Here is a 24627-nt window from a genome sequence, read left to right on the forward strand (position 1 = left end):
AAAATTCTTTTTTGTTTAACTTTTTTCATCGCAGGTCTGGAGCTTTGAAGTTCCTTGTGTATCTTCCAGCTGAGGAAACAGCTGAACTTTTTCCACGGGGACAATGCATTCGATTCACACGGTGGAGATGAAAGTCCCCGAGATTGAGCAAACATTTTTCGCGCCCCGCTTCGGTGAGGGGCCAAGCGAGGGCGGAGGGGTCGGCGGCGGCCATTGGGGGGCCAGGCCCGGACTGCGTTCTGCGCTGCCATTGGCTGGCTCTGGGTGCTGCACTGAGCATGTTCGAGCCCCGCTTGCTCTGAGCTGCAGGCACTGGCACGGCAGCCGCGGGAGCAGGCACGCATTGTGCAAAGAACCGGCAGATGCGAGCAGGGCCAGCCCCACGCGCGTTGGCCTCCTCGCCCAGAGGCTTGCCGGGCCGCTTGACTGGCCCCCGTGCCTCCCCCTGTGCGGGCTGGGGGCCAAGGAGGGCCGGCATGGCCTGAGTGTTGGAGGCGCCTCGGCTCAGCGGCGGGATTGCAACATGGGGAACCAGGATGGGAAGCTGAAGAGGAGCGCAGGTGATGCCCTGCACGAAGGCGGAAGCAGCGCAGAGGATGCTGTTGGGCCCAGAGATGTGGAAGCCACAAAGAAGGGGAGCGGGGGCAAGAAGGCGCTGGGGAAGCACGGCAAGGGGGGAGGGGGTGGCGGCGGGGGGGAGCCAGGCAAGAAGAAGAGCAAGTCGGAATCTAGAGCCTCAGTGTTTTCCAACCTGCGGATCAGGAAGAACCTGTCCAAGGGGAAAAGCACCGGCGGCTCCCGCGAGGATGTGCTGGACTCCCAGGCCCTGCAGACCGGGGAGCTGGACAGCGCGCATTCTCTGGTCACCAAGACTCCAGACCTCAGCCTCTCGGCAGACGAGACGGGCCTGTCGGATACCGAGTGTGCTGACCCATTCGAGGTAGCCCGTCCAAGTGGCCATGGACCCACTGATGCAGGGGTTGGGGGCAGGGTGGTCTTGGAGGATTTGGAAACAGCCGTGGGGATGCAGGATGGACAAAGGACCAGTTCAGGCTCGGACACGGACATCTATAGCTTCCACTCGGCCACGGAGCAAGAGGATTTGCTTTCAGACATTCAGCAGGCGATCCGCCAGCAGCAGCAGCGGCAGCAGCAGCGGGGCTCCGAGGAGCCTGCAGCGCCCTCCGCAGCCGCCTCCCCCCAGCCCGGGGCCTTCTTGGGCCTGGACCAGTACTTGCTGGGGTCCAGCAGCACGGCCCGAGAGGCCCCTTGCAGTCCTGACCCGGAGCGGGCTCTGTCTGCGCTGTCTGACCTGCCTGGCAGCCTGGCCGCGGAGCCCCAGGTGCCTGAGCAGCCACCGCCCCCCAGCAGCCCTGGAGCCTTGGCGATGCCTGGCCTGCCTGAGGGCCAGCCCGCAGCCGCAGCCTCGCCCTCCTCCCCCGCCTTCCCGTTCCCCGAGGCCCCGCCGGGAGAGGGCTCGGCCAGAGCCGCCGGCCCAGGGGCTGGGGACACTGACGAGGAGGGCGAGGAAGATGCATTTGAGGATGCCCCCCGAGACTCTCCAGGGGAGACGTGGGGCCCGGGGGTGGGAGAGATTCCCCCGAGGCTGGGGGCAGAGCCCGAGGGGGAGCCCAGCAGGCCCGGCGCCCCGGCAGCTGCCTCCCTGCCCAGCAGCCCTGCGCCCAGCCCGCGCTGCTTCAAGCCCTACCCGCTCATCACTCCCTGCTACATCAAGACCACCACCCGGCAGCTCAGCTCGCCTAATCACTCTCCCTCTCAGTCCCCCAGCCAGAGCCCCAGGATCAAGAGGCGGCTAGAGCCCTCCCTGAGCCGGGAGCCCAGGGCTGCCCTAGTCTCGGCCGCCGCTCCAGCCAAGAAGCACCGGGCTGAGAGCGGCCTCGCTTGCGGCCTCAGCCGCTCAGCCGACTGGACTGAGGAGCTGGGCAGCCGCGCGCCCCCGGCCGGGGGCTCTGCGCACCTGCTGGAACGCGGGGCGGCCTCGGAGGGGAGCGGCGGGGCGCCACCAGCGCAGGCAGCCAAGGTGTCTGGGGCACAGGCGGCTGCTGATTGTTTCCAGAACGTGTTCACAGGTGAGTGCCCCCTGCCGCCGGGTTGCCTGCCAATCAGGGCCTTCCGCCCTCACCTGCTCTCCTTGCTCTGAGACGCCTAGACCTGCTTAGGGCATGTCCTGCCTTCTGAGGGGAGTCCTTTTCAGGTCCTGCACACCAGTTCAGTAAAATTTGTTTCTTCTCTTTTCTTTTCTTTTTCCTTTCCTTTCCTTTTTTCTTTCTTTATATGCAGAGAGAACAACTTTGTTGGGTCTCTCCTAAGTCATCTCAAGAAAGGGCTCCTCTGTCCATTTCTCCAAAACGTGCTGTTCTCTATGTCCAGGGTCCCGCCAGGCAGATCAACTCTTTTTTTTTTTTTTGGCATAGTTAGCTGAGCCATCATTCTCTTTCTGTCCTTATCCCCACAGCATTAAAAAGAACAAAATTGTTAATGATTCTTTGACAAGGGTCAATGTTGGAGAAACAAATAATTTATTCCAGTACTATCCAGAGGCGATCTCTGACTGCTCTAGTATGTGTGTGTGTATGTATGTATGTAATATGTAGTTTCTGTTTTGCAGCAATCTGGGTAGACTACTCATAGAAGTTAAGGGAACATTCCTGTTTGCTGATGCAACCAAATCTGATACATGGTATTAGAAAGTTAATAAATAATGAAATAGAATATTAGAGATAATTTTCATTTGGTTTTATGTCCAATCAAAACAGGGTATAGCTTGGAGATAGTGAAGGTGAGAAACCAAAAGGACATGTAATCCAACTGGTACCTCTCTTTAGCCTTTGTAATAGATTCTGATGGGCACCATAAAAGCCCAGCTAGGGGGTCCACTTACTGTGATTAAAAAGCAAGTAGTATAATGAGTTTATCCTTTCTTATAGGCTTCTAGGTCCCAAGGCCTTACTTGAAGTACCCACTGGTAGAGTGACAGTTTGTTTCATGTTCTCTTACTTCTACTCTTAATTATTAAAGGAAATATTGACTGAAAGAATTTAAGGAGTAGGAAAGAATGAAAATTTATGCAATTACTGGTAGGTTTGTGATAAATAATTGAATGATTAAAAATTTCAAATGTAATTTGGAAAGCTTAACATCCTCTGTTCTATTACTTTAATAAATGGGTTATCGATAAAACATTTCTTAAGTGACATTTCTCAATGGGCATAGTGACTTTGGCTAAATGCCATTAATGTTGTGGTAGTTACGTGTATTACTACATTTTTATTTTCACTTATGGATTACCTTTTATTTTACATTTCTAGATCCTTAAGAGTAGCCTTTTTTATTCACTTTGTTCATTTATTTATTGCTTGCTCCCTTTCCCTCTCTCGCTCTCTTTTTTAACTTCTCCTCCCTTCCCTTTATTGTGTAGGTTAAATTAAAAGTAATGCTTATAGTCTAAAACCCTTCAGATAAATTGTAAAGAAAAAAAAATCCCTGAAAGACCATTTTTGAAGGAAGAAGACAGGAAAGTTCTTGAGTTAGTTTTGTGAATTTAGTGTTGGTGAGAAATCATGTTTCCTCTTTACCTAGGTAATCATTCATTTATAAATATATATGTGTATATATGTATTTTTTAAAAAAGATTTATTTGAGAGCGAGTGCATGCACAGGGGAAGGGGGAGGGGTGGGGGAGAGAACCTCAAGCAGATTCCCCACTGAGCACAGAGCCCAGACTTGGGGCTAGATCCCAGGACCCTGAGATCATGATCTGATCGAAACCAAGAGTCAGACATTCAACCCACCGAGCCACCCGGGCGCCCCTGTAAATATATATTTTTAAATGAAAATATCACCATGATTCACATTATCATTTATTAATATTAATGGTTGCTCTTTCTAATAGCATTAGACTTTGGATATACATTCATTTCTTAAATTTTACAGATGTATATGTGTATATTCTGGGTACCCACATTATACCAGGCAATATGTTAGTGGCAGGACCTACAAAGGTCATTAAATCATGGTTCTGCCTCTCCAGGGCTCCCTGAGTACTCAGGGGCAATGGAGAGGTGTAGTGCAGTCCTCTGGGAGTATCAAGGGTAAAGGGACTGATCTCCTTGGCAGGAGTCAGGGAAAAAGACTTCATAGGAAGATTGATCAGAGTCCTTAACCAACTGAGCCACCCAGGCGCCCCTATTTTTTTTTTTTATTTATTTGAGACAGAAGATTGATCAGAGTCCTGAAGATCATAGGCCCTAAACAGGTTGAAGATTTATTTTCCTTAAGAGGAGGGGGAAAAAAAGCTTATTCTTGTTACTTGCATTGTATTTTAATTTGCTAAGTATTTCCAAATTTGAAATTTCAGACTCTTAAAGGAGTCCTGTTCAGTAAGCACCTGTTTTCTGTTGGCTGCTCCAGGGAGAATTTTTTACCCTGCAGGGCAAAAGTGCAGTGTGAGTTGTTTTAATATGGACATCACCGACTTTGTCTTTGATGTTTGGATGCAGCTGGTCAGTGATCAGTGGATATTTGTGTAGCCATTTCCATATATTTATCTCACCCACTCACTCTCTTTAAAACAAATCGATAGGTTTAACCTAATCTTGTTAAGGGGAAATGGAGGTAGGTAAAGAGATGAAGTGACTTTTTCAAGGTCACACTGTGACTCATTCAGAGGCAGAGCCAGAAATAGAAGCTGAGTCTACTGATTTAAGTGTGAATGTTTTTGCTTAGTACTCATTTTTGAATGTTTGGTAATGTAAGACAACACAGAGTAAAAACGGTTTATGAAAAATACAGAATTTGAAGTCTTCACTTATGAGATTTTTCAGGTTCTGTTTTTAATAAGGTCAATCCCTTTAATGGTTGAACATCTGGCCTTCCTTGGGCTGGAAGAAGAGTGATTGTTGGTCAGACTGAAGCAGATTCTCTCTGGGCAGCTCTCAGGGAAACTGTTTTTGTGGTGGTATAGTGAATCCAGAAGGACACATGCCCCTGTTTCTCCATTGCCAACTGTTTTCTTGTCATCTGGTATCACATTTGGTTCTTTACCATCCTCTACAGTTTTATGGTGTCTTGGGTATTACCAGAGGCCTGAGGAACAGTGGCATTCTCCTTAGGGAAATTGGTTTTTTTTGGCCTTAATTTTGCATGTCTTTGGATCCATTAATTGCCCGCTGCCTTTGAAGCAGGTGATCATTATATCTATAAGCCTCCATAAACATCTTTTATTTTTAAACCATAGAATGAGGGTTGTCAGCTCTGAGGAAAGGAACAGATGTTTTTCGTTTTTTTACCGCCTTTCAAATGTAGGGAGAAAATTCAAGTGGAAAGAGATCTTCGTGGCATGTGTTTGTATTTGTTTGGTAGATATAAAAACATTTAGTGATGACAGAGACCAAAACTTTATTTTGTTTTAGCTGTTAAAAACTGATGATGTTTTAGGGCATTGCACTGAAATATTCCCACAGTTAATTTGTTTGACATACATCTGTTTCAGTGTTGAGTAGAAAAAAATGGCTTCTGAAATTTGAGAGGTTCCTTTGTACATTGAGTCTAGTAGAAGCTTGTTAATAGATTTTTGCAGTTCGTTAAAGTTTGGACATATAAAATGTTAAATTTGTGATGTCAAATCACTTTTGATAGGAATCTTTCCAAAATCAATTATGTGCTGATCTGTCCTTTTTTAAACACATGGAATCAAAGTTTAATCTGTTTTAAGTGGCTTAATGTCATCTTCAGGCATGTCATTTCTACATGCTGTGAAAACATTGGGGATGCCCTCAACAGCTCATCAAGTGTGGAGGCTGCTGGCTCCTGTCTGTCCTTTCTGAGTTTTTGCATCTTTGTTTCCTGACTCTTTCCTTCCCATCAGCTATTCATTCACAGAGCTTTCTCTCGTCGCCACCCCTCATACTTCTGATTTGATTTTTCTGATCAATTTGTTATCGGTTGGCAAATCCTATAATTATGATGTCAAGTTATATTTATTACATTTCTACTAAATGCCAGACACTGTGTGGTGCATTCCATAATTATCTGTAATCCTTAGAACCGTCTTGAAGTATAGCTATTTATCTCCCTTTTCCCAATGAGCTAAGCAAGGTCCAGACAAGTGAAGTAACTTGCCTAAGGGCATTAAGCTAGTAAAAGCTTCATCTAGGGTATGTACTTAGATAAGCAAATCTGTTGTTAACGTGTATAAAATAAAATCAAGTGTATCAGTGAGCTTTTAAATGACTTGCTAATTAGTAAATGGCTTGCGCATTAGCATTTGGATTGTATGACTCTCATTTTGGCTTTTCTAAAGGTTATCTTGATTTTTATATCCATAGAGATACTCCACTCTAGGAGTACAGGTTTTCTTATATAGCTTGTTAAATTATTTAACTGTGAATTTGTGAAGGCCAGTTGCTGTCTTATTTCTCATGTCAGCATCTGACAGAGTATAGATGTCCTTCATGTCCAATACCTGTCCAATACATGAAGGAAAGTCAGAAATCATCCCTGATGTGTATATATAATCCATCTGTCTTTCTATAACAGGAAAGGGGATTATATGAATGCTGTTCTTTTTCCTGTATTTTGACTTACTGGGTTCCATATATCAGAATAGATTTTGGTAACAAAAGCTGGGACTGGAAGCCCTATTCTTAAATCATTTTAGTTTGGTCTGAAACATCCTTTCTCATGATTTCTTTAAGACTATTTTGGATTGAAGTCTAGTACCCCAGTGATGGGTTCTAATGGCTGCTTTATGAGCTGAGGACTGGCCTACTTTTAAGCGCATTTAGGCACGAGGATGTAAGCCATGTGTATTTGAAATTGAACAGGTGCTTTAATTTTTTTTTAATTTTTATTTTTTTTAGATTTTATTTATTTGACAGAGAGAGACACAGTGAGAGAGGGAACACAAGCAGGGGGAGTGGGAGAAGGAGAAGCAGGCTTCCCGCCGAGCAGGGAGCCCGGTGCGGGGCTCGATCCCAGGACCCTGGGATCATGACCTGAGCCGAAGGCAGACGCTTAACGACTGAACCACCCAGGTGCCCCGAACAGGTGCTTTTAGAGCTGTGTTTCCTTCTGATTCTATTAAAAAGGTGATGAACACATACACTCAGCTGATGGTATAGCAGTTATTCTATTATTCTAGATAAATTGGTATCCTAGCTTTTTTAAGTGACTCTCAAGTAACTTTTCCTTACATATGTGAAGCTAGAGGAGTAATTTCAAATTGATAATGTTAAGATTAAATGAAATAGGATATATAAAGCCACTACGACTCTGCCTGGTGTGTAGGAGGCACATAATTGGTGCTATTTGCTTTCCTCTCCTGCTTCGTTGCTCAAAGTGGTCCAAAACCGAATTGGTTAAAACAAAACAAAACACCTCTGAAATTGTATGCAGAAGCTTGATTAATATACCTAATCACTGTTTTATTCCCAATCATTTATGCATCATTTTTTCCCCCTTTTATCATTCTCTATGATTATAGGTTTCCTTCCAGGTTTAGATAAGGAAAGCATACGATGGAGGTATGGCTGTGTGATTAGGTGCAGTTGCTAAGTTTTCAAGGAGGGGTGGGGAAGACGAGGCAGCAGGCTGACACCCTTAGGGTTTATATTCTGCACAGCATCTGGGTGGCAACGCTTGACTTTGCAGCCTTAACCTCCCGTAATTTCCTTCATAAGCTCTCAACTCTAGACAAGTTAACCTGCTTACTGCTTTATGAATGTGCATTTCATTTTCCTGACTTGTGCCTTTGTCTTGAAGTTTTTATCCTCTTGGACCATGCTATTTGTCTCTCTTGATTTAGCATCTGGAAGGGCTGATTAAATTCCCATTTTCATTTTTTGTGTCTTTATCAACTACCCCTAACTTGCGTCCTTTATTTCAGTATCTCTGCATTTACCGTCTGCCTCATATACTTCTTGGGTTTAGGGATTCATTGGTCTTTTTTCTCACCTGTTTCTGCTTTTCCTTCCTCCTTGTATACACACCTGATTCTGTCCATCATCTAATCTTCTATCAACACATCCACCAGTATCTTTTCTGTGCCTGCTGTGGGCCAGTGAATGTGATTCATAAAGACCTCAGCATACTGAGGTCTTTATGAATAATTGTTTGCCACTTTAAAAATTTTTACTTATTTTTTTAAATACTTGATTTATTTACTTTAGAGAGAGAATGAGCACGAGTTGGGGGAGGAACAGAGGGAGAGGGAGAGAGAGAATTTCAAACAGACTCCCTGCTGAGCATGGAGCCCTATGCAGGGCTCGATCTCATGACCCTGACATCATGACCTGAGCAGAAACCAAGAGTTGGATGCTCAGCCGACTGAGCCACCCAAGCGCCCCTGCCATTTTTTTTGAACAGGCAAGATGGGTATTTAGACTTCCTATTGGTAACTTCCTATTGAATTCAAGCTGAAAAATTACTAACATTTTTGATTAGTCGAAATTAATTATTTTCATTGAGGTATGATTGCACCTGATGAAAGTAGAATGATACTTTGATAGAACTTGTTTTGAGAGAACATCTTATATTTGTTGGTTGATTTTAAAATAGCAATGATAATACAGTAATTGAGCTTCCAATTATAAATTTTATTGGTAATGAAAGAAGAAGTAAGGAAATAGAGAAAATTTTATTACTCTGTTTATTCCTGCTTTTGCGTTCTAAGTAATAACCTGATGTTAATGAAATTTAGCATTAAGGGACCATTAGGAAGAAACAAGTAAGTACTGCTTGTGACTTGATAGTTATTGGATATAATTTTAGTGGCTGAAAACTTTCCCAGGCTTTTTTATATTAAAAATGTAGATATATGACAAATATGACTTCCAATCAATTTGAAATGCTATTTAGTAAAGCAAGGTATTATCACCTGAACATGACATGAACAAATAATGACAGTTACTGGATGCTGTAAGAGGACTCTAACCATGCTGGAGAATTGTTACTCTTTGACACTTGCTTCTCTGTGGATGAGAGAAAGGGAAACATGTATGTCTTCCCCCTTTCCAAGGATGTCCTGGGAGGTGTTGATTGGATAGGAAAATAGCTACCACTCTTCTGTGATCCAGTCAGTTTCCATACATCCTGGACCCACTCGAAGCTGTATTTTCTGTTATACCAGAGCTACGATGGGCTGAAGATATTCTTTTTATTTTCAGGGGGAATGGCATGATTTCTTGAGAAAATTGAGCCTGTACAGTGTTTTAAAATGATGCTTAAACACTACTCAGTTGCATCTCTTTTATACTTCAAGCAGAAGGGTTCTTTATTGTAGTACACAGGAATATAGTGGATATATATTGGAAATTAATTCTGTGTCATTTAAATTGTTGCTTCGCATACACAGGAGGGGAAAGAATGATGTTCATTAGTAAGTTCATAGCACTGCTGTAACAGTAGTTCAGGCTGAGAAATCTTTCAATTTGTCTGCCTTTTAAAGTATCTCACCGATTTCCTGGAAGACCCGAGGCAACAATTTCTTACCTCTTCTTGGTACCCTGGTTTCCTAGGTACAAAAACGAAAGCTGCTTCATCCAGGTCTCATCCATCCTTGAATTCTATAGAAGTGACAGTTTCAGCAGTTACCTTTTCTCCTAATAGTGATACTCTTCATGTTTAGTTTTTCTCTATTGTTAGAGATGAAAAAAATCCCTGTGCCGGAGGATCCATTTATACTGTGGGATGAAGATTGGGTATTGGTAGTAAGTGATGGTGAGAGCAGTTTTGACCAATTGTTGATTGATACTACAGAAGATTTGGATTGGTTGGACTGCCATTACCCGATGTGAATCTAGGATCTTGTGTTTTGAACACTAAGGTAGTGACTGTGTATGGTATATGGTTGACATGTTTTATGAAAAGGAAAGCTGTGTTGTATAATTTATGATGCAAGGAGTATAATGAGCATATGTATGTGGAGTCTTTCTAATATTGACATCAAAACTGAGCAAGTTCTTTTTGGATTTATTATCTACAATATAAGTCATCTCCTATTTTTGGATGGATAGTTGACTTTGCATTTTTGTTGTTGTTGTTTAAACTGCTCAAAAGAAGTAGTACTATTAATTCTCTTGTTTCTTTGTACTTTAACATACAGTTGACCCTTGAACAACACAGGGATTAGAGGCACCAAACCCCCACCCTGTCAAAAATCCATATATAACTTTTGACTCCCCCAAAACCTAAATACTAATAGCCTACAAAACTTACCAATAGGGGCGCCTGGGTGGCTCAGTTGGTTAAGTGACTGCCTTCAGCTCAGGTCATGATCCTGGAGTCCTGGGATAGAGTCCTGCATCGGGCTCCCTGCTCAGCGGGGGGTCTGTTTCTCCCTCTGACCCTCCCCCCCTCACACTCTCTCTCTCTCAAATAAATAAATAAAATCTTTAAAAAACAAAAACACAAAAAAAACCCTTACCAATAACAGTCTATTAAAACATATTTTGTATGTTATATGTATTATTTACTGTATTCTTACAATATGGTAACCTAGGAAAAAGAAAATGTTATTAAAAAAATAATGAGGAAGTTGGAACACCTGAGTGGCTCAGTCGGTTAAGCGTCTGCCTTTGGCTCAGGTCATGATCTCGGGGTCCTGGGATTGAGCCCCGCATCAGGCTCCCTGATCAGCAGGGTGCCTGCTTCTCCCTCTCCCTCTGCCCCTCCCCCTGCTCATGCACTCTCTCTCTCTCTCAAATAAATAAATAAAATCTTTAAAAAAAATAATAAGGAAGTTAAAATACATTTATAGTACTGTATTGTATTTATAAAAAAAAAAAATTCCTCGTGTAAGTGCACACCTATGCAGTTCAAACCATCGTTGCTCAAGGTTCAACTATATTGGTTTTAGTATGTTTTCAATTTTCCCTTCTGTGCTATATGCTTACTCATAGTTTTTATTTATTTATTTATTTTATTATTATTATTTTTAAAGATTTTATTTATTTATTTGCGAGAGAGAGAATGAAAGACAGAGAGCATTAGAGGGAGGAGGGTCAGAGGGAGAAGCAGACTCCCCGCTGAGCAGGGAGCCCGATGTGGGACTCGATCCCGGGACTCCAGGATCATGACCTGAGCCGAAGGCAGTCACTTAACCGACTGAGCCACCCAGGCGCCCCATAGTTTTTATTAATCTATGGTATTCCATGTAGAAGTTTTCATTGACTTAAAACCTTTCTTAGAGACTGAGGCTAAAAGATTTTGAGAACTCCTAGGATTTTTACTTTTGTTTTATTGTCCTTAAAGAAGTGCAGCTTGTTTAAGCCCATTAAGAAGCAAATGGACTAGAATAGAACTATTTCAGGATGACAAATGAATTCATTTGAATACTCTGTGGAAAGTTATGTAAACAATGAGTCTCTTCATTATTAACATACAACTCTTATCTTTTAAAAGAATAATGAAAACAATGGGATAACAATAGAGATTATCTTTTGCAACTCATTTTTTAACCTAGGTACTTATAGGTCTTTGGCTCCTCCTCCTTCCACTCCACCCCCTTTTAAATCTGTAGACTAATACTTCTCCTTTGGAGGCATAAGGCATGCAAATTCTTTATGGGAGGTGTTAGATTTTGCAGCTACCTAAGATGTTCTGCAAGACGATTATGTCTTACTGTCCTTGTAGTGCTATTTTGGTTAAATGGCTTTGAGGGTGTTAAATGTTTGGATAGTATCCTGGTAGTTTATTTCAGGATATAGGATTTGATCTGTCTCTTCCAATTTTAGAAAAATCCAAAAGTGTGTTGACTCTGTTGGATCTAGCATATTGTGGGTGGGCATATAAGGTTGAACAAGAACTGCAGTGATTTCTGTAGAGAGATCGTTGTCTGGGCCAAACATGTGATATAAGTGAAAAAGTCATCCTAGAAGACTTTTATCTCTGATTTGGATTATTTCTGTAAGGAGCCTTATTTGCTTCTAAATTCACAGATCATTTTCACCAGCATCTGCCTTGCAATAGTAAAAGCTGGGCATGCAGATTTAGATAGGTTTAGGCTAATCCCTAAGGTTGAGCCACCAATTTCCTTTTGGTTTTATTACCAACTCAAGTTACCAATCTCTAGCTCCTATCTCTCTCCTGGGCATCAGGCACATCTCTAGCTCCTATCTCTCTCCTGGGCATCAGGCACATCCCACTTAGATAGCACGGCTCTGGCTCGTCTCTGATAATTCTCTACAAGACAAGAGAGTGAATTATTAACAGTATAAAGATGAGCTAGCCAGTGTAGTTTAGAAACATTTCAATGATTCCCTACTGCCCTGAGGCTAAAGTTTAAAATCTCTACTATATATGTATTAATAGTTAAATGCTCTGTGGTTTTATCCCCTCCGTGTTGCTCAGTCTGTCTCTTATCCTGTCCTGAATGTTTCAGTTCTTCAGATATCTCATGTCCTCTACAGTAGTTTTAAGTATTATTGACACGCTCTTCCTGATCTTCAGGAAAAAAAAGAGCATTTACTCATATCCCTCAGTACATGACACACCCCATCATTAGTCCATGCAAGACTCTTCATTTTGTCCATATGTATTCCCTGTGTAGGTTTCCTTCGTTATCCAAAAGTACTGCATTCCTATGCAAACTTTTGTAAGCTGAAATGGTGTAAAGCAAAGAGACAATTAACATTAATTTATATGGGAAAAATTTTGAGGGTTCCCAGACTCAAATAAATAACCTCTCTTAGGCTTTTTCTGATACCTTAGGACACATCTTACTGATGACTGCACAAAATAAATCAAGATACAGGACAGATGCTCACAGACACTGTTCAAAGCTCTGGTGGCATGCCGCTGACATCCTGAGTGTAGTTCCTCGGGGCGGCGCTGGGCGGCGCCACTCTCACTCCTGGGGATGCGCGCTGCCTCTGTAAAGGCCTGCTAGAAAACAAATGTTGAATGCCATTTTCGCTTTTTACCTTTTTTCGAAAAAGCTAAAAAGTCCTCTTTAGATTTCTTTTGGTGAGTGAAAATAAGTACTAACATGGATCTTTTGCAAAAACAAATTGGCATTATGTGACTTCAAAAAGCAGGGAATAGCTGTATGTTCATTTCCTACTTTGCCCTCCCAAAGGGCATAGGGAACTGGTGTTTTTTTGTTTTTGTTTGTTTATTTTTTTTAAGGGAACTGCTTTTGATGTTTGATTGACATCCTTGAAATTGTATGTATTTTTGTAAAGTATGTAATATTTTATCCAGGGAGGAGCAGAGGGAGAGAGAATCTTAAGCAGACTTCCCCCTAAGCCCAGAGCCCCATGCGGGGCTTGATCTCACAACCCTGAGATCACGACCTGAGCCAAAACTAGAAGTCAGTTGTTTAACCCACTGGGCCACCAAGTGCCCCTTTTTGTTGCTTAAAAAACAAAACAACAACAAAAAAAACTCAGCAGCCTTTGGAAAAAAATTTTTCTGGGTGAATATCTATCAAGTTCATTGCTTCTTATTGCTCTATAATATTCCAAAAAGTGAGGGTTCTGCTGGGTTGTACACACTGCTCACCTTTTAATTGTGTGTGACTCATGTACCCTACGGTTGTGCAGTGGGGTTGCTCTGGACGTTCCTCATATTTTGTTTCAGTGTTTGCACAGGGATGAACATCTGGACTCTCATTCTTCTCTACAACCACAGACAACACTGCTGAATCTGCCTGTGTGGGGTCTTGTGTGAGAATTTCTCTGGGATAGTTATTCAGGAATGAGGTTGCTGGGCCATAAAATATTTACTTGATTTGTCTAGGTACTGTCAGATTATCTTCCGGAATGTTTTCGCTAGTTTTTACTCTATTAAAGCAGTGACTTAGCACTTACCTAATTTTTGAATTTTTACCAATCCAATGAGGGAAAGCAGTATTTTTATTTATTTTATATTTATCTGATAGCTTATTTTTAGCCATTTGGGTAAACCCATCTGTGACTTGCCTGTTCATATCCTCTTTATCTTTTTTCTGTCGTGTTTCCTGATTTTCCCTACTTATTCACAAGGGTTCTTTGTATCTTTGTATATTCTTGGTATTATTTTACCACCAATGTTAAGGATATGAGGGATTGTCACTAAACTCCTGGTTTTCTTTCCTTATATCAGAGGCTAGCATAAATGTGATGCTTTCCAGAGTCCCTTGCAGGTTTTGTTTCAAATGTAGCTTAGGTTTGATGAATTGCCACCAGGTTTGGAAGACCCAAATGAAGCCAACGACTGACTTTTATTGTTTGCACTTACATGTATGGCTGAGGAACTATAGATTCTTCTGGGGCAGTGCCAGCAGAGGTCTAGTGTTCAGATGTTCTTTTCCTGAGATCTAGGCTGGGGCATGGTGTGTCCCTGCTCCCGTGTGGCTGGTAGCTGGGGGAGCACGGTTCTGGGGCTGGCGGCAGAGGTAACATCCAGCCATAAGGCTTCCTAATTCTAGTGGTGGAAGCGTGCTCTTGGAGGCCAGGACTTGAGATCCAAGAGGAGGCAGCCACTTCCCTAGTGGCCTGGTTTTAAGTTGGTTCTTGGTGAGTAGTTCTAAAAAGATGCTAGAATCGTTTTCTTCAACATTTCCAAGATTCTGTACAATAAGAAATGCCCTGTAGTAAGTCTCTTACTATTTAAACTATATGGAGTGGTTTCAGTTGTATGGAATCATTGGAATCTTAACATATAGAATCAGTTTTAGGCATTATATTTTTTCTTCCTCTAATATTTCATACCTCCTTTACATTTGTTGTGTCCTTGCTTCAACAAGAAATACTTAAATTTTGATATGATTGATTCTAGTTTTCACTTATGTTTTGTGCTATTTTCTTCTCATTTAAGGAATTTTGTCTTATTCCTAGGTTACATTCTCTTCTCCATAGTCTTCTATTAGCTTTATCATTTCACCCTTTACATTTAAGCCTTTGAACTATCTAGCATCCTCTTGAATGTATGATGTAATGTAGGGATTCAAGTTTATTCTTCTTAATATGGCAAACCAGTTTTTCAACATCATCTCCTATATAGTTTTTACACATTGATTTTTTTATACCACCTTTATGTGATTCCCATATATAGGTAAGTTTCTTTCTGAGGGTCTATTCCTTTTATGTTTGATTTTCTATCTTCAGTCAGTATTATACAGTCCTTACTTTGCAATGTCTATATTTATCTGGAAGTGTCCCCTTTTTCAAAGTTGATGGACCTGTTGTCTTCCATATAAGTGTAGAGTTTCTTAAAAAGTCCTGATGGTGTTTGACTGATATTTTATTAAATTTATAGATTAAATTAAGGATTATTGTCACTTCTGTAATAACATCCATGACTGTAAAAGACCTCTTCATTTATTTAGATCATTTATGTTCTTTTACTAGAGTTCTAGACTTTTCTCCACAGAGGATTTTTGTTTTCTTTGCTGATGCTTCATATGTTTTATTGCTAGGGGTAGTGGTATCTTGCTTTTGTATTATTTCTAGGTACTGTTGGGATAAAGAAATCTTTTAGGTGTCTTTCAGTTGTGTAGTATGATTTCCTTTATAAATATTTTTTAAACCTAAAGGTTAGTTAGTAATAGCTAAAGTTTATAGTTAAAAGAGTCTGATCCAACTATATGGTTTTTTTGGGGGGTTTCTGATCTAATGTATGTGTGTTTTTTCCCCGCAGCACTAAGCAATTCTTTATGATATCAGCTAGGTGTTTTATAATTCAACTTAATTTTGACATTATCTACCTGGAGAGAGCATCAGATCCCACAGGTTAAGGGTTCAATCCTACCAGACTGCCCCCTCTTCAAATGCCAACCAAAAGTCCAGGTTGCCACCTGGGCTTCTGACTGACCAGCTATAGGTTCCAACAGCCCTCTCCTTGGGTTCAATTAATTTGCTAGAGCAGCTCACAGAGCTCAGAGAAATATTTTACTTACTAGATTACCATAAAAGGATATGACTTTATTATAAAAGGATATGACTCAGGAACAGTCAGATGAAAGAGCTACATAGAGCAAGGTATGGGGAAGGTGTGGAACTCTAATATTTTCTTAGCTTGCCACTCTCCCCAAATCTCCATGTGTTCACCAACCTGGAAGTGCTCCTAAGCCAGTCCTTCTGGTTTTTAAGGAGGCTTCATTATATAGGTTTGATTGATTAAATCATTGCCTTTGATGACTGAACTCAATCTCCAACTCCTCGCCCCTCCTGGAGGTCAAGAGTGGGACTAGAAGTTCCAGCCCTCTAATCACAAGGTTTTTTCCCCTGGCAACCTGCCCTCATCCTTAGGTACTTTCCAGAAGTCATCTCATTAACATAAATTCAGCTGTGGTTGAAAGGGGTTTGTTGTGAATACCAAGATGCCTTTATTGTTCTTATCACTTAGGAAATTCCAAGGGTTTTAGGGCCTCTCTGCCAGAACTGGGTGAAAACCAAATATATATTTCTCCTTAATAAATCATAATATCACGGGGAGCCTGGGTTACCCAGTCGGTTAAGCATCTGCCTTCGGCTCAGGTCATGACCCCTCCTGGGGTCCTGACTCTTGGTTTCAGCTCAGGTCATGATCTCAGGGTCTAGTAAGATCAAGCCCCATGTCAGGCTCCATACTGGGCGTGAAGCCTGTTTGGGATTCTCGCTCCTTCCCCCTCCGCCACCACCCTGCCCCTCGACTTGCACCAGCCCTCTCTCTCAAAAAAACAAAAAATCATAATATCACAATAGTCATATGGGCTTTTAAAGGCAATACTTTCTTTTCTTTACAGCAAAATAATTGAAATATAATCCCTAGATCATGATATGCATTGTGTGGATTCTTTTGAAATTATTGTGGTTGTTGTGGCTTTCTTTTTGTCATTGTGTGTGGTTAGTTTTTGTGTATCTAAGGCTCTTTTTGGGGAATTATGATCCTGAAATCCAGAAACATTACTTAATTTAGTAGGTTGTTGTTTTACACTCAACATTAATAAAAATCTCTGATATTTAAAGTGCTTCAAAGGCATCATTTAAACAAATATGTAATATTTTATCCAATCAGAAAAACACCCATCCCTTCGTTTCCGTGACATATTTCTCCTTGGTTTGCCCACTACATTTTAGGCTAACTTTTCACACCTTCACCTGGTCCTCTTCATCCACCTTAATTAACATCTGCCCTCCAGAATCTTTTCCATGCATGTCTCAAATTTCTGCTTCAGTTCTCTCATGAATTCCAGGTGCAGATTTCCCATTGCCTTAAAAATATGTTCGTAGGAATATGGGAGTAGATCCAAACTCAACTTCTCTTTCCTCTAAGCTCAAATTGCTCCCTTATCTATTGCCTGCCCTGGTGGATGGTAATAGTTCTGGCACGGCCCTTTACCTGGCTTCTTAAGTCAAAACCTGGGAGTTGTGCAAGTTAGCCAAGTTCCTCATACGTCTTCTTTATTAAATCCAATCAGTCACTAAATTCTGTTAAAATACATCTCAGAACATATTTCTTAAAATACTCATCCTGTTCTTTCCAGGGGAATGTTTAATGCTCTTCTCACAATTATTCAGTGGCTCTCCATTGACTTCAGAGATAAATTTTAAACTTCGGGTTTATATCTAAGCAGAAAACTGAATGTGTTCAGGATAGAGGAGCTAGATTTGCTAGCAGTTGTATGAGTTAACTCAACATAAAGGAGGCTGTCCCTTATAGAATGTCCAGCCTTGGAATGGATGATCTTGAAAGGAGTAATTTCACTGTTCATTGGAGATGTTCAGACAGAGACTGGATGAAGATCTGCTGGGGTACTCATAACCCTGGAGAGGCTGAACGTGGTAACCACTAACATTCCTTACAACCAGGAAAGACAATGATGTTTGACTTCTAAAATAAGAGCAGCAGCTGTGGTCTGTTTGTCTCATTCTTTTAATTTGAGACTGCTTTAAATATGTAAAAAGCTCTTCAACTAGAGGTATTTTGGAAGCTGCCATTTATTAGATTCACTTTTATGGATTTAACTTAATAGACTAAAATTAATTTTTTTTCTTTTAAAGTATTTCCCTCTGACATGTCTAATTTTTTCCTTTGAACTTTGATTTGCTTCATGAGCTCTTAAAAAATTCCCAAATAAATCTATATTCTAACATAGGTCCAAAAAATGGTTGGTAGTCATTGTTATTTATGTTGTTCTATGATATTCTTTGGCCAATTTTATTAGATTTATTAGATCACATTTCTTTATCTGTTTTTGTCCAATTTCAGCTTTTGATTAATCAAAGTTGCATAGCTTCTTTTTTTTTTCTTTCTCAGAGAAAAGCCTTGATGGAAGCCAAAAATGAACCTTACACACATTTTAATAGGCTCTGTAGTGACTCTAGTCAGAGGTCTATATACCAAAGTCACATTTTTTGCCTTATTTTTTATGTATGTATGTATGGTTGGTTGACATATAATGTTACAGTAGTTTCAGGTGTACAGCTTAGTTATTTGACGTGTTATGCCGTGTTTACCGTGTTTACCACAGTGTAGCTAACATCTGTCAATGTACAATGTTATTATAATATCATTGATTGTATTTTATGCTGTGCCTTTTATTCCTGTGACTTATTTATTCCATAACTGGAAGCCTGTGTCTCCCTTTCCTTTCACCCATGTTGCCCAACACCCTCTGTTCCTCCCCTCTGGCAACCATCAGTTGTTCTCTGTATTTATAGGTCTAATTCTGCTTTTTGTCTCTTTATTCATTTTTTTTCTTTTTAGATTCCACTTATGAGTAGAATCATATGGTATTTGTCTTTCTCAGTCTTACTTTACTTAGCATAATACCCTTTATGTCCATCCATGTTGTCACAAATGGCATGATAACATCCTTTTTATGGCTGCGTAATATTCCATAGCGTGTGTGTGCGCGCGTGTCCATGTGTGCCATATTTTCCTATCAGTTCATTTATTAATGGACACTTAGATTACTTCCATATCTTAACTATTGTAAATAATGCTGCAATAAACATAGAAGTGCATATATCTTTTCACATTAGTGTTTTCATTTTCTTTTGAGTAAATACCTGATAGTGGAATTATTGGGTCATATGGTATTTCTATTTTTAATTTTTTGAGGACTCTCCATACTGTTCTCCACAGTGGCTGCACCAATTTACATTCCCACCAACAGTGTAGGAGGATTCCTTTCTCTCCACATCCTTGCCAACATTTGTTATTTCTTGTCATGTTGATTTTAGCCATTCTGACAGGTGTGAGGTGATATCTCATTGTGGTTTTGATTTGCATTTCCCTGATGATGAATGATGTTGACCATCTTTCATGTGTCTATTGACCATCTGTATGTCTTCTTTAGAAAAATATCAATTCAGGTCCTCTTCTCATTTTTTAATCAGATTGTTTGTTTTTTTTTGGTGTTGAATTGTGTAAGTTCTTTATATATTTTGGATAGTAACCCCTTATTGGATGTGTCATTTGCAAATATCTTCTCCCATTCCCATGACGGTTTCTTTTGCTGTAAAAAAATTTTTTATTTTGATGTAGTCTCAGTAATTTATTTTTGCTTTTGTTTCCCTTGTCCTAAGAGATGTATCTAGAAAAATGTTGCTATGGCTGATGTCAAAGAAATTACTGTCTATGTTTTCTTCTAGGAGTCTTATGGTTTCAGGTCTCACATTTAGGTCTTTAATCCATTTTGAGTTTATTTTTCTGTATGGTGTTAGAAAGTAGTCCGGTTTCATTCTTTTAAGTGTAGTTGTCCAGTTTTTCCAGCGCCATTTATTGAAAAGACTTTCTCTTCTCTGTTGTATATTCTTGCCTCCTTTATCATAGATTAATTGACCATATAGTTTTCAGAGCACAAATTGTTCACTTTTTTAGTTAAGTTTATTCTTAGTTATTTTATTCTTTTTGGTGCAATTGTAAATGGGATTGTTTCCTTAATTTCTCTTTCTGCTACTTCGTTATTAGTGTAGAGAAATAGTACCAATTTCTGGGTATTAATTTTGTATCCTGCCACTTTACTGAATTAATTATTCTAGTAGCTTTTTAATGGAGTTGTTATTTAAAAATTTTTTTTTTTAATTTGATTTATTTGAGAGAGAGAGAGAGTGATGGGAGGGGCTAAGGAAGAGGGAGAGAGAGAATCTCAGACTCCATGCTGAGCACCAAGCACAACACAGGCCTTGATCTCATGACCCTGAGATCATGACTTGAACCAAAATCAAGAGTTGGACGCTTGACCAACTGAGCCACCCAGTATAGTATCATATCATCTGCAAATAGTGACGGTTTAACTTCTTTACCTCTTATTTCTTTTTCTTGTCTGATTGCTGTGTCTGGGACTTCCAGTACTATGTTGAATAAAAGTGGTGAGTGGGGACATCCTTGTCTTGTTCCTACCTTACAGGGAAAGCTCTGTTTTTCACCATTGAGTATAATGTTAGCTGTGGGTTTTTCATAAATGGCCTTTGTTATGTTGAGGTATGTTCCTTCCTCTTTTTGTTGAGAGTTTTTTTTTTTTTTAATCATGAATGGATGTTGCATTTTGTCAGATGCTTTTTCTGCATCAGTTGAGGTGATCATATGATTTTTATTTTTTATTTTGTGGATGTGGTGTATGACATTGATTCCAAAGTCACCTTTTTTTTTTTTTTTTTTAAGTAGGCTCCATGCCTAGTGTGGAGCCCAACATGGGGCTTGAACGCATGACCCTGAGATCGAGACCTGAACTGAGATCAAGAGTTGGACACTTAACCAACTGAGCCACCCAGGCACCCCCAAATCACTTTTTTAATGCTTTGTTGTAGTGTGACATTTTATTGTAATTGATGTCAAATACATTTGTTACTACTCTTTTCCATATTGTCAATGTTAGGTAACAAAATACATCATGTGAGTCCCAGTTCACCATGCAGAGCAGTCAATTTCTTCAAAAAAATTATAAAGGTACATAGTATTGAGGACTTGGAAAAACCAGCACATCTGCAGGTCAATCTGCAGGTGTTTTATAAAGTTTAAATATCAAAGTATTTCTTCCTTACCTGAAATTTTGAGCCTGATGATGTGCTCAGAGGAGGGAATTTCCCATAAGAGTGTCTAGTCCATGCTGTCCACAGATGCAGGGAGTTCTGTCCAGGGGGAGCAGAGAGCTACATCCTCATCTGTTCAGATCCCTTCATGAGCTGAGGTCATCTTCCCTGCAGGTTGGGACTGAAGGTTAGTTATCTTCATGTGCCCTATGACTTGTTTTTCCTATGATGTGTCTAGCAGTTTGACCACACATTTGTCTTCTTGCCTCGAGACAAACCTAGATATTTATACTGAGGAGGGTCTTCCTCTTATTGTAAAACTTGCAGCATTGGTATCTGAAACTAGACATGTTAGCTTCTATTTGATCATAATTGGCCTCTCATACCTGTTTTTTTCTTATTTCTCCAGCATAGACCATCAATACCTGATGATACACAATATGTGATATCTCTGTGTTCACCAACATCCTAAACTTAAGCGATTATCATTAATGTCTAACTCTAGATTTGCTGGTCAACAACACATTCCTCTTAACATTTAAATTGATAGATAATATGGGCTTTCAGGGGAAGTTTATTAGATAGATAAGTCTGACCTAGAAGATTAGGAAAAAGCTTAACACAATGAGACTGTTGTTTAATTCTCATTTGCATAAGAAGAAACAGAAACTTATATGGACCCTTTTCAAAATATAGCAGTTATATTCTGTTCCTCTTTCAATCATTAAAAAATACACAAAAGGAAAAAGCCAATGATGTGTTTGTAGGCTCTTAAAATATAAATATAAAACATATAATTATAAATGAATGACGTTATGGGGCATAAAACAACACCAAACTCACACTTAGCCCGTCCCCATGTGTGACCTGGGATATATTACTCAAATATCTGAGTATATTGTCATAATGTATTATTATTGATAAGGGGCAGGGAGCATGTTTTCATCAAGATTATATCCTCTGGTGGACCTACGATGTTCTTTGGCAAATGATAGACTCTTAAGTGTTTGGTTATATCTTGTCTTTGCTGCTTTTTCTCTCTTTCTCTCTCTTTTTAACTATTTCCACCAAGGATGTTTGGTTAAGGTAGTATATTCTAAATAGACTGCATTTAAAGTGTTCCTTCATGAGCTTTGGTCATTGTAACTGTATTGCAGCCCCAGCAGGGTGCAGACCATGTGGTCTATTTCTTTTATATCTTAATAGAGAATGTTGGTCAGAAGCTTTTCCCAGAGCTGCTGGCTTACTCAGAAGTGGAAGATCCCTGGAATAAAAATTAGGAGAGCAGAGTATGCATCCCGTTTTGGCACTGACACCCTCCAGTCTGTAGGCCGATTCTAGAACCTTTTCATCCCTCAGTTAGTTGCTTTGAAATCATGATGGTAAATCCTTGCTTTGCTTCACAAGCTGACAGACAGGGAAAGTGCCCTTTATATTGTATCATGCTATCCAAAAAACAGGTTTTTTACTTTTTATAGCATCACTGCTCACTGCCCAACCGAACTCCTGGGCAGGGACTCATGATTTTACTTTTTCCTTGTGCGGGAAGATCACCGCATTTGTCTTGTTTCCATGTTTGTCCAGCCCTGTGAGTTTTGCTTAGCAATGCAAGACGACTATTTGAAGATAGTGTATGATTTCAAAGCTGTTACCACATGCTGAACTGAATACCCTTTACTAACCAGGGTGTGTAAGGACACGCAGGAGGAGGGAGAGAGGGTCAGTGCAGAAATAATTGGGGAACATTAGTGGTTAATAACTTCCCTGGCATTGGATGAATATTACTTTTAACATGAATTTAACAAATAATTAACAAATAATGCAAGTTTAAAAAAAATAAGTTAGGAATTCTAGAAAGCAGAGTCTTAAATATTACCTAGTTGATGTCATTAAGATCTATTGAATGTAAAACAAAAACAAAAACGAAAATGAAAACTTGGTGGACAAAGATATTTTAATCGGTGGTCCCCTTGCTTATTATTATACTTTTCCTAATGCTTTTAGGTTAGAGGTATATTCTTAGGATACCAGTGATTACTTAGGATTCCCTTCCTTTAGGTTAAACCAAATTTTTATTTATCCTATTTAAGAGTACAGAACCACTGAAATGACTCTTGATAAAAATAATGATAGGTCATATTTATCGGACACTGTGTTAAGCCTGTTACAAAAATTATTTCAACTTTATTCTTACAACAATCCTAGGAGGTAATGATGATGATGATTATTTCTGGTTATAGAAGAGGAAACTGAGGAGGCTTAAGAGATATTGAGTAGCTCGTCGAGGCCATAGCTTGAACAATGGTAGCATCAGGAAGGGCACCAAGGCAGTTGGTTTCCATAGCTGAAGGTCATGGCTGCCCTACAATGCTTCTTCCCCTGGATGCATTTTATGAAGTCTAGAGATAGAGTCCATATACTTTCAGTGGAAAATAATGGGCAGAAAATAGGAAATACTCTCCATTCTATACAAAATAGAAGAATTGTCCATGGGTGTACAGTTCTAGATTTCTTTAGGCTATATGTGAGATACGTCATTTGTATGATCAGTGAGATGAGCCTTTCTTAGATGAAGATAGTGGGACCTTGTACAAAACACCTAACATCCCTGGTCCTGCATTTCCTAGTTTATGAAATGACAGTTAGAGGCTGGGTTTGAAAGAAAGACTGCTCCTCCCACTGGGTTTTTTTATTTGGGCCCAGGGAGGGAGGGAGAACCTGAGAAAATTTGCCCATCTCCTGCCCATGCACTTAGTCATAAATCCACCAGAAACTACTTCTTATATACCTATAGAGTTTATAGCAGTCTGTGTTGTAGAGAATGAATTTATTGGCCTTTGAGAATTTTCTTAAGTTTTAGCATTACTGCAGCTACCCCACCAGCCCCTGTCATTCTCACCTGCAGTTTTTCATGACTTGTTCATTCAGCAAATAGGTTTTTGGCAAGTTGACTTAGAGCTACTTTGCACCTAATAAGAGCTCGGGAAATATTGTTGATCAAATAATGAAAATATGAAGTAAAATGAAGCTTTGAATTGCTGAACACTTACGGAAAGTTATCCTTATTCATATTCTAGGACCAATTATTTTCATTTTTTTGGTGTGACCAACATGTCTCAGTCTAATATAGGTGCTTTGACCACGGAGTGGTGTAAGGGGACCAGGAGTCATGGGATATCCTGAACTGTGTGGGTGGTGGTGGAGTGCATAATAGGGTGCCATAGGGAATCTGGGGTCTCCGTGTCCAGCTCCTAACCAGCCAGTTTATACAGTTAAGAAATAAGGTTAAGTTCATAAGGCTTTATGTCAACTCAGTCTCCCCAGTTTAGATTCAAGGAATTCCATGTAGTAGGCCAGTGTGTCCCAGTTAAATCTCCAGTCATCAACTGTGAGAAAAAAAAACAGAAGTTCACGTCTCTGTCTGCTCCCTCCACCCTGGTCACATTATATTCATGGTCAGAAAGGGAGCTGAGTACAGTCCAGCTAGAGTGCAGGTCCTAGAAGAAGTAAAAACTTTTCATGTTCCTACCACAATCATTTGACACTTTAATAAACTGAATTCATGTCTCTTGTTTTTGTAGAATAAGGAGGGCACCTTGTTAGGTTTGCAGTCTTAGAGTTGCATGTTCCACTGACTGAGCCACTCAGGTGTGCCCTATTTATTTAT

General features: G+C 40.3%; 1 protein-coding gene across 2 annotated transcripts in view; it reads left to right on the forward strand.

Annotated features, from left to right (window-relative positions):
* Positions 1–335: 335 nt before the first annotated feature.
* The window catches only part of FMN2 (formin 2), a 375766-nt gene continuing 351474 nt past the window's right edge, over positions 336–24627 (forward strand). For both annotated transcript variants that reach the window (XM_064594391.1, XM_064594390.1), the window contains exon 1: positions 336–2090. In XM_064594391.1, coding sequence (XP_064450461.1) covers positions 524–2090 — 1567 coding nt within the window. In that variant the 5' untranslated portion in view covers positions 336–523. The remainder of the gene's footprint in view (positions 2091–24627) is intronic.

Source organism: Mirounga angustirostris, unplaced genomic scaffold (assembly GCF_029215605.1).
Source record: "Mirounga angustirostris isolate CCGP_5_RB_7025 unplaced genomic scaffold, mMirAng1.0.hap1 SCAF_6, whole genome shotgun sequence".
NCBI classification, from domain to species: Eukaryota; Metazoa; Chordata; class Mammalia; order Carnivora; family Phocidae; genus Mirounga; species Mirounga angustirostris.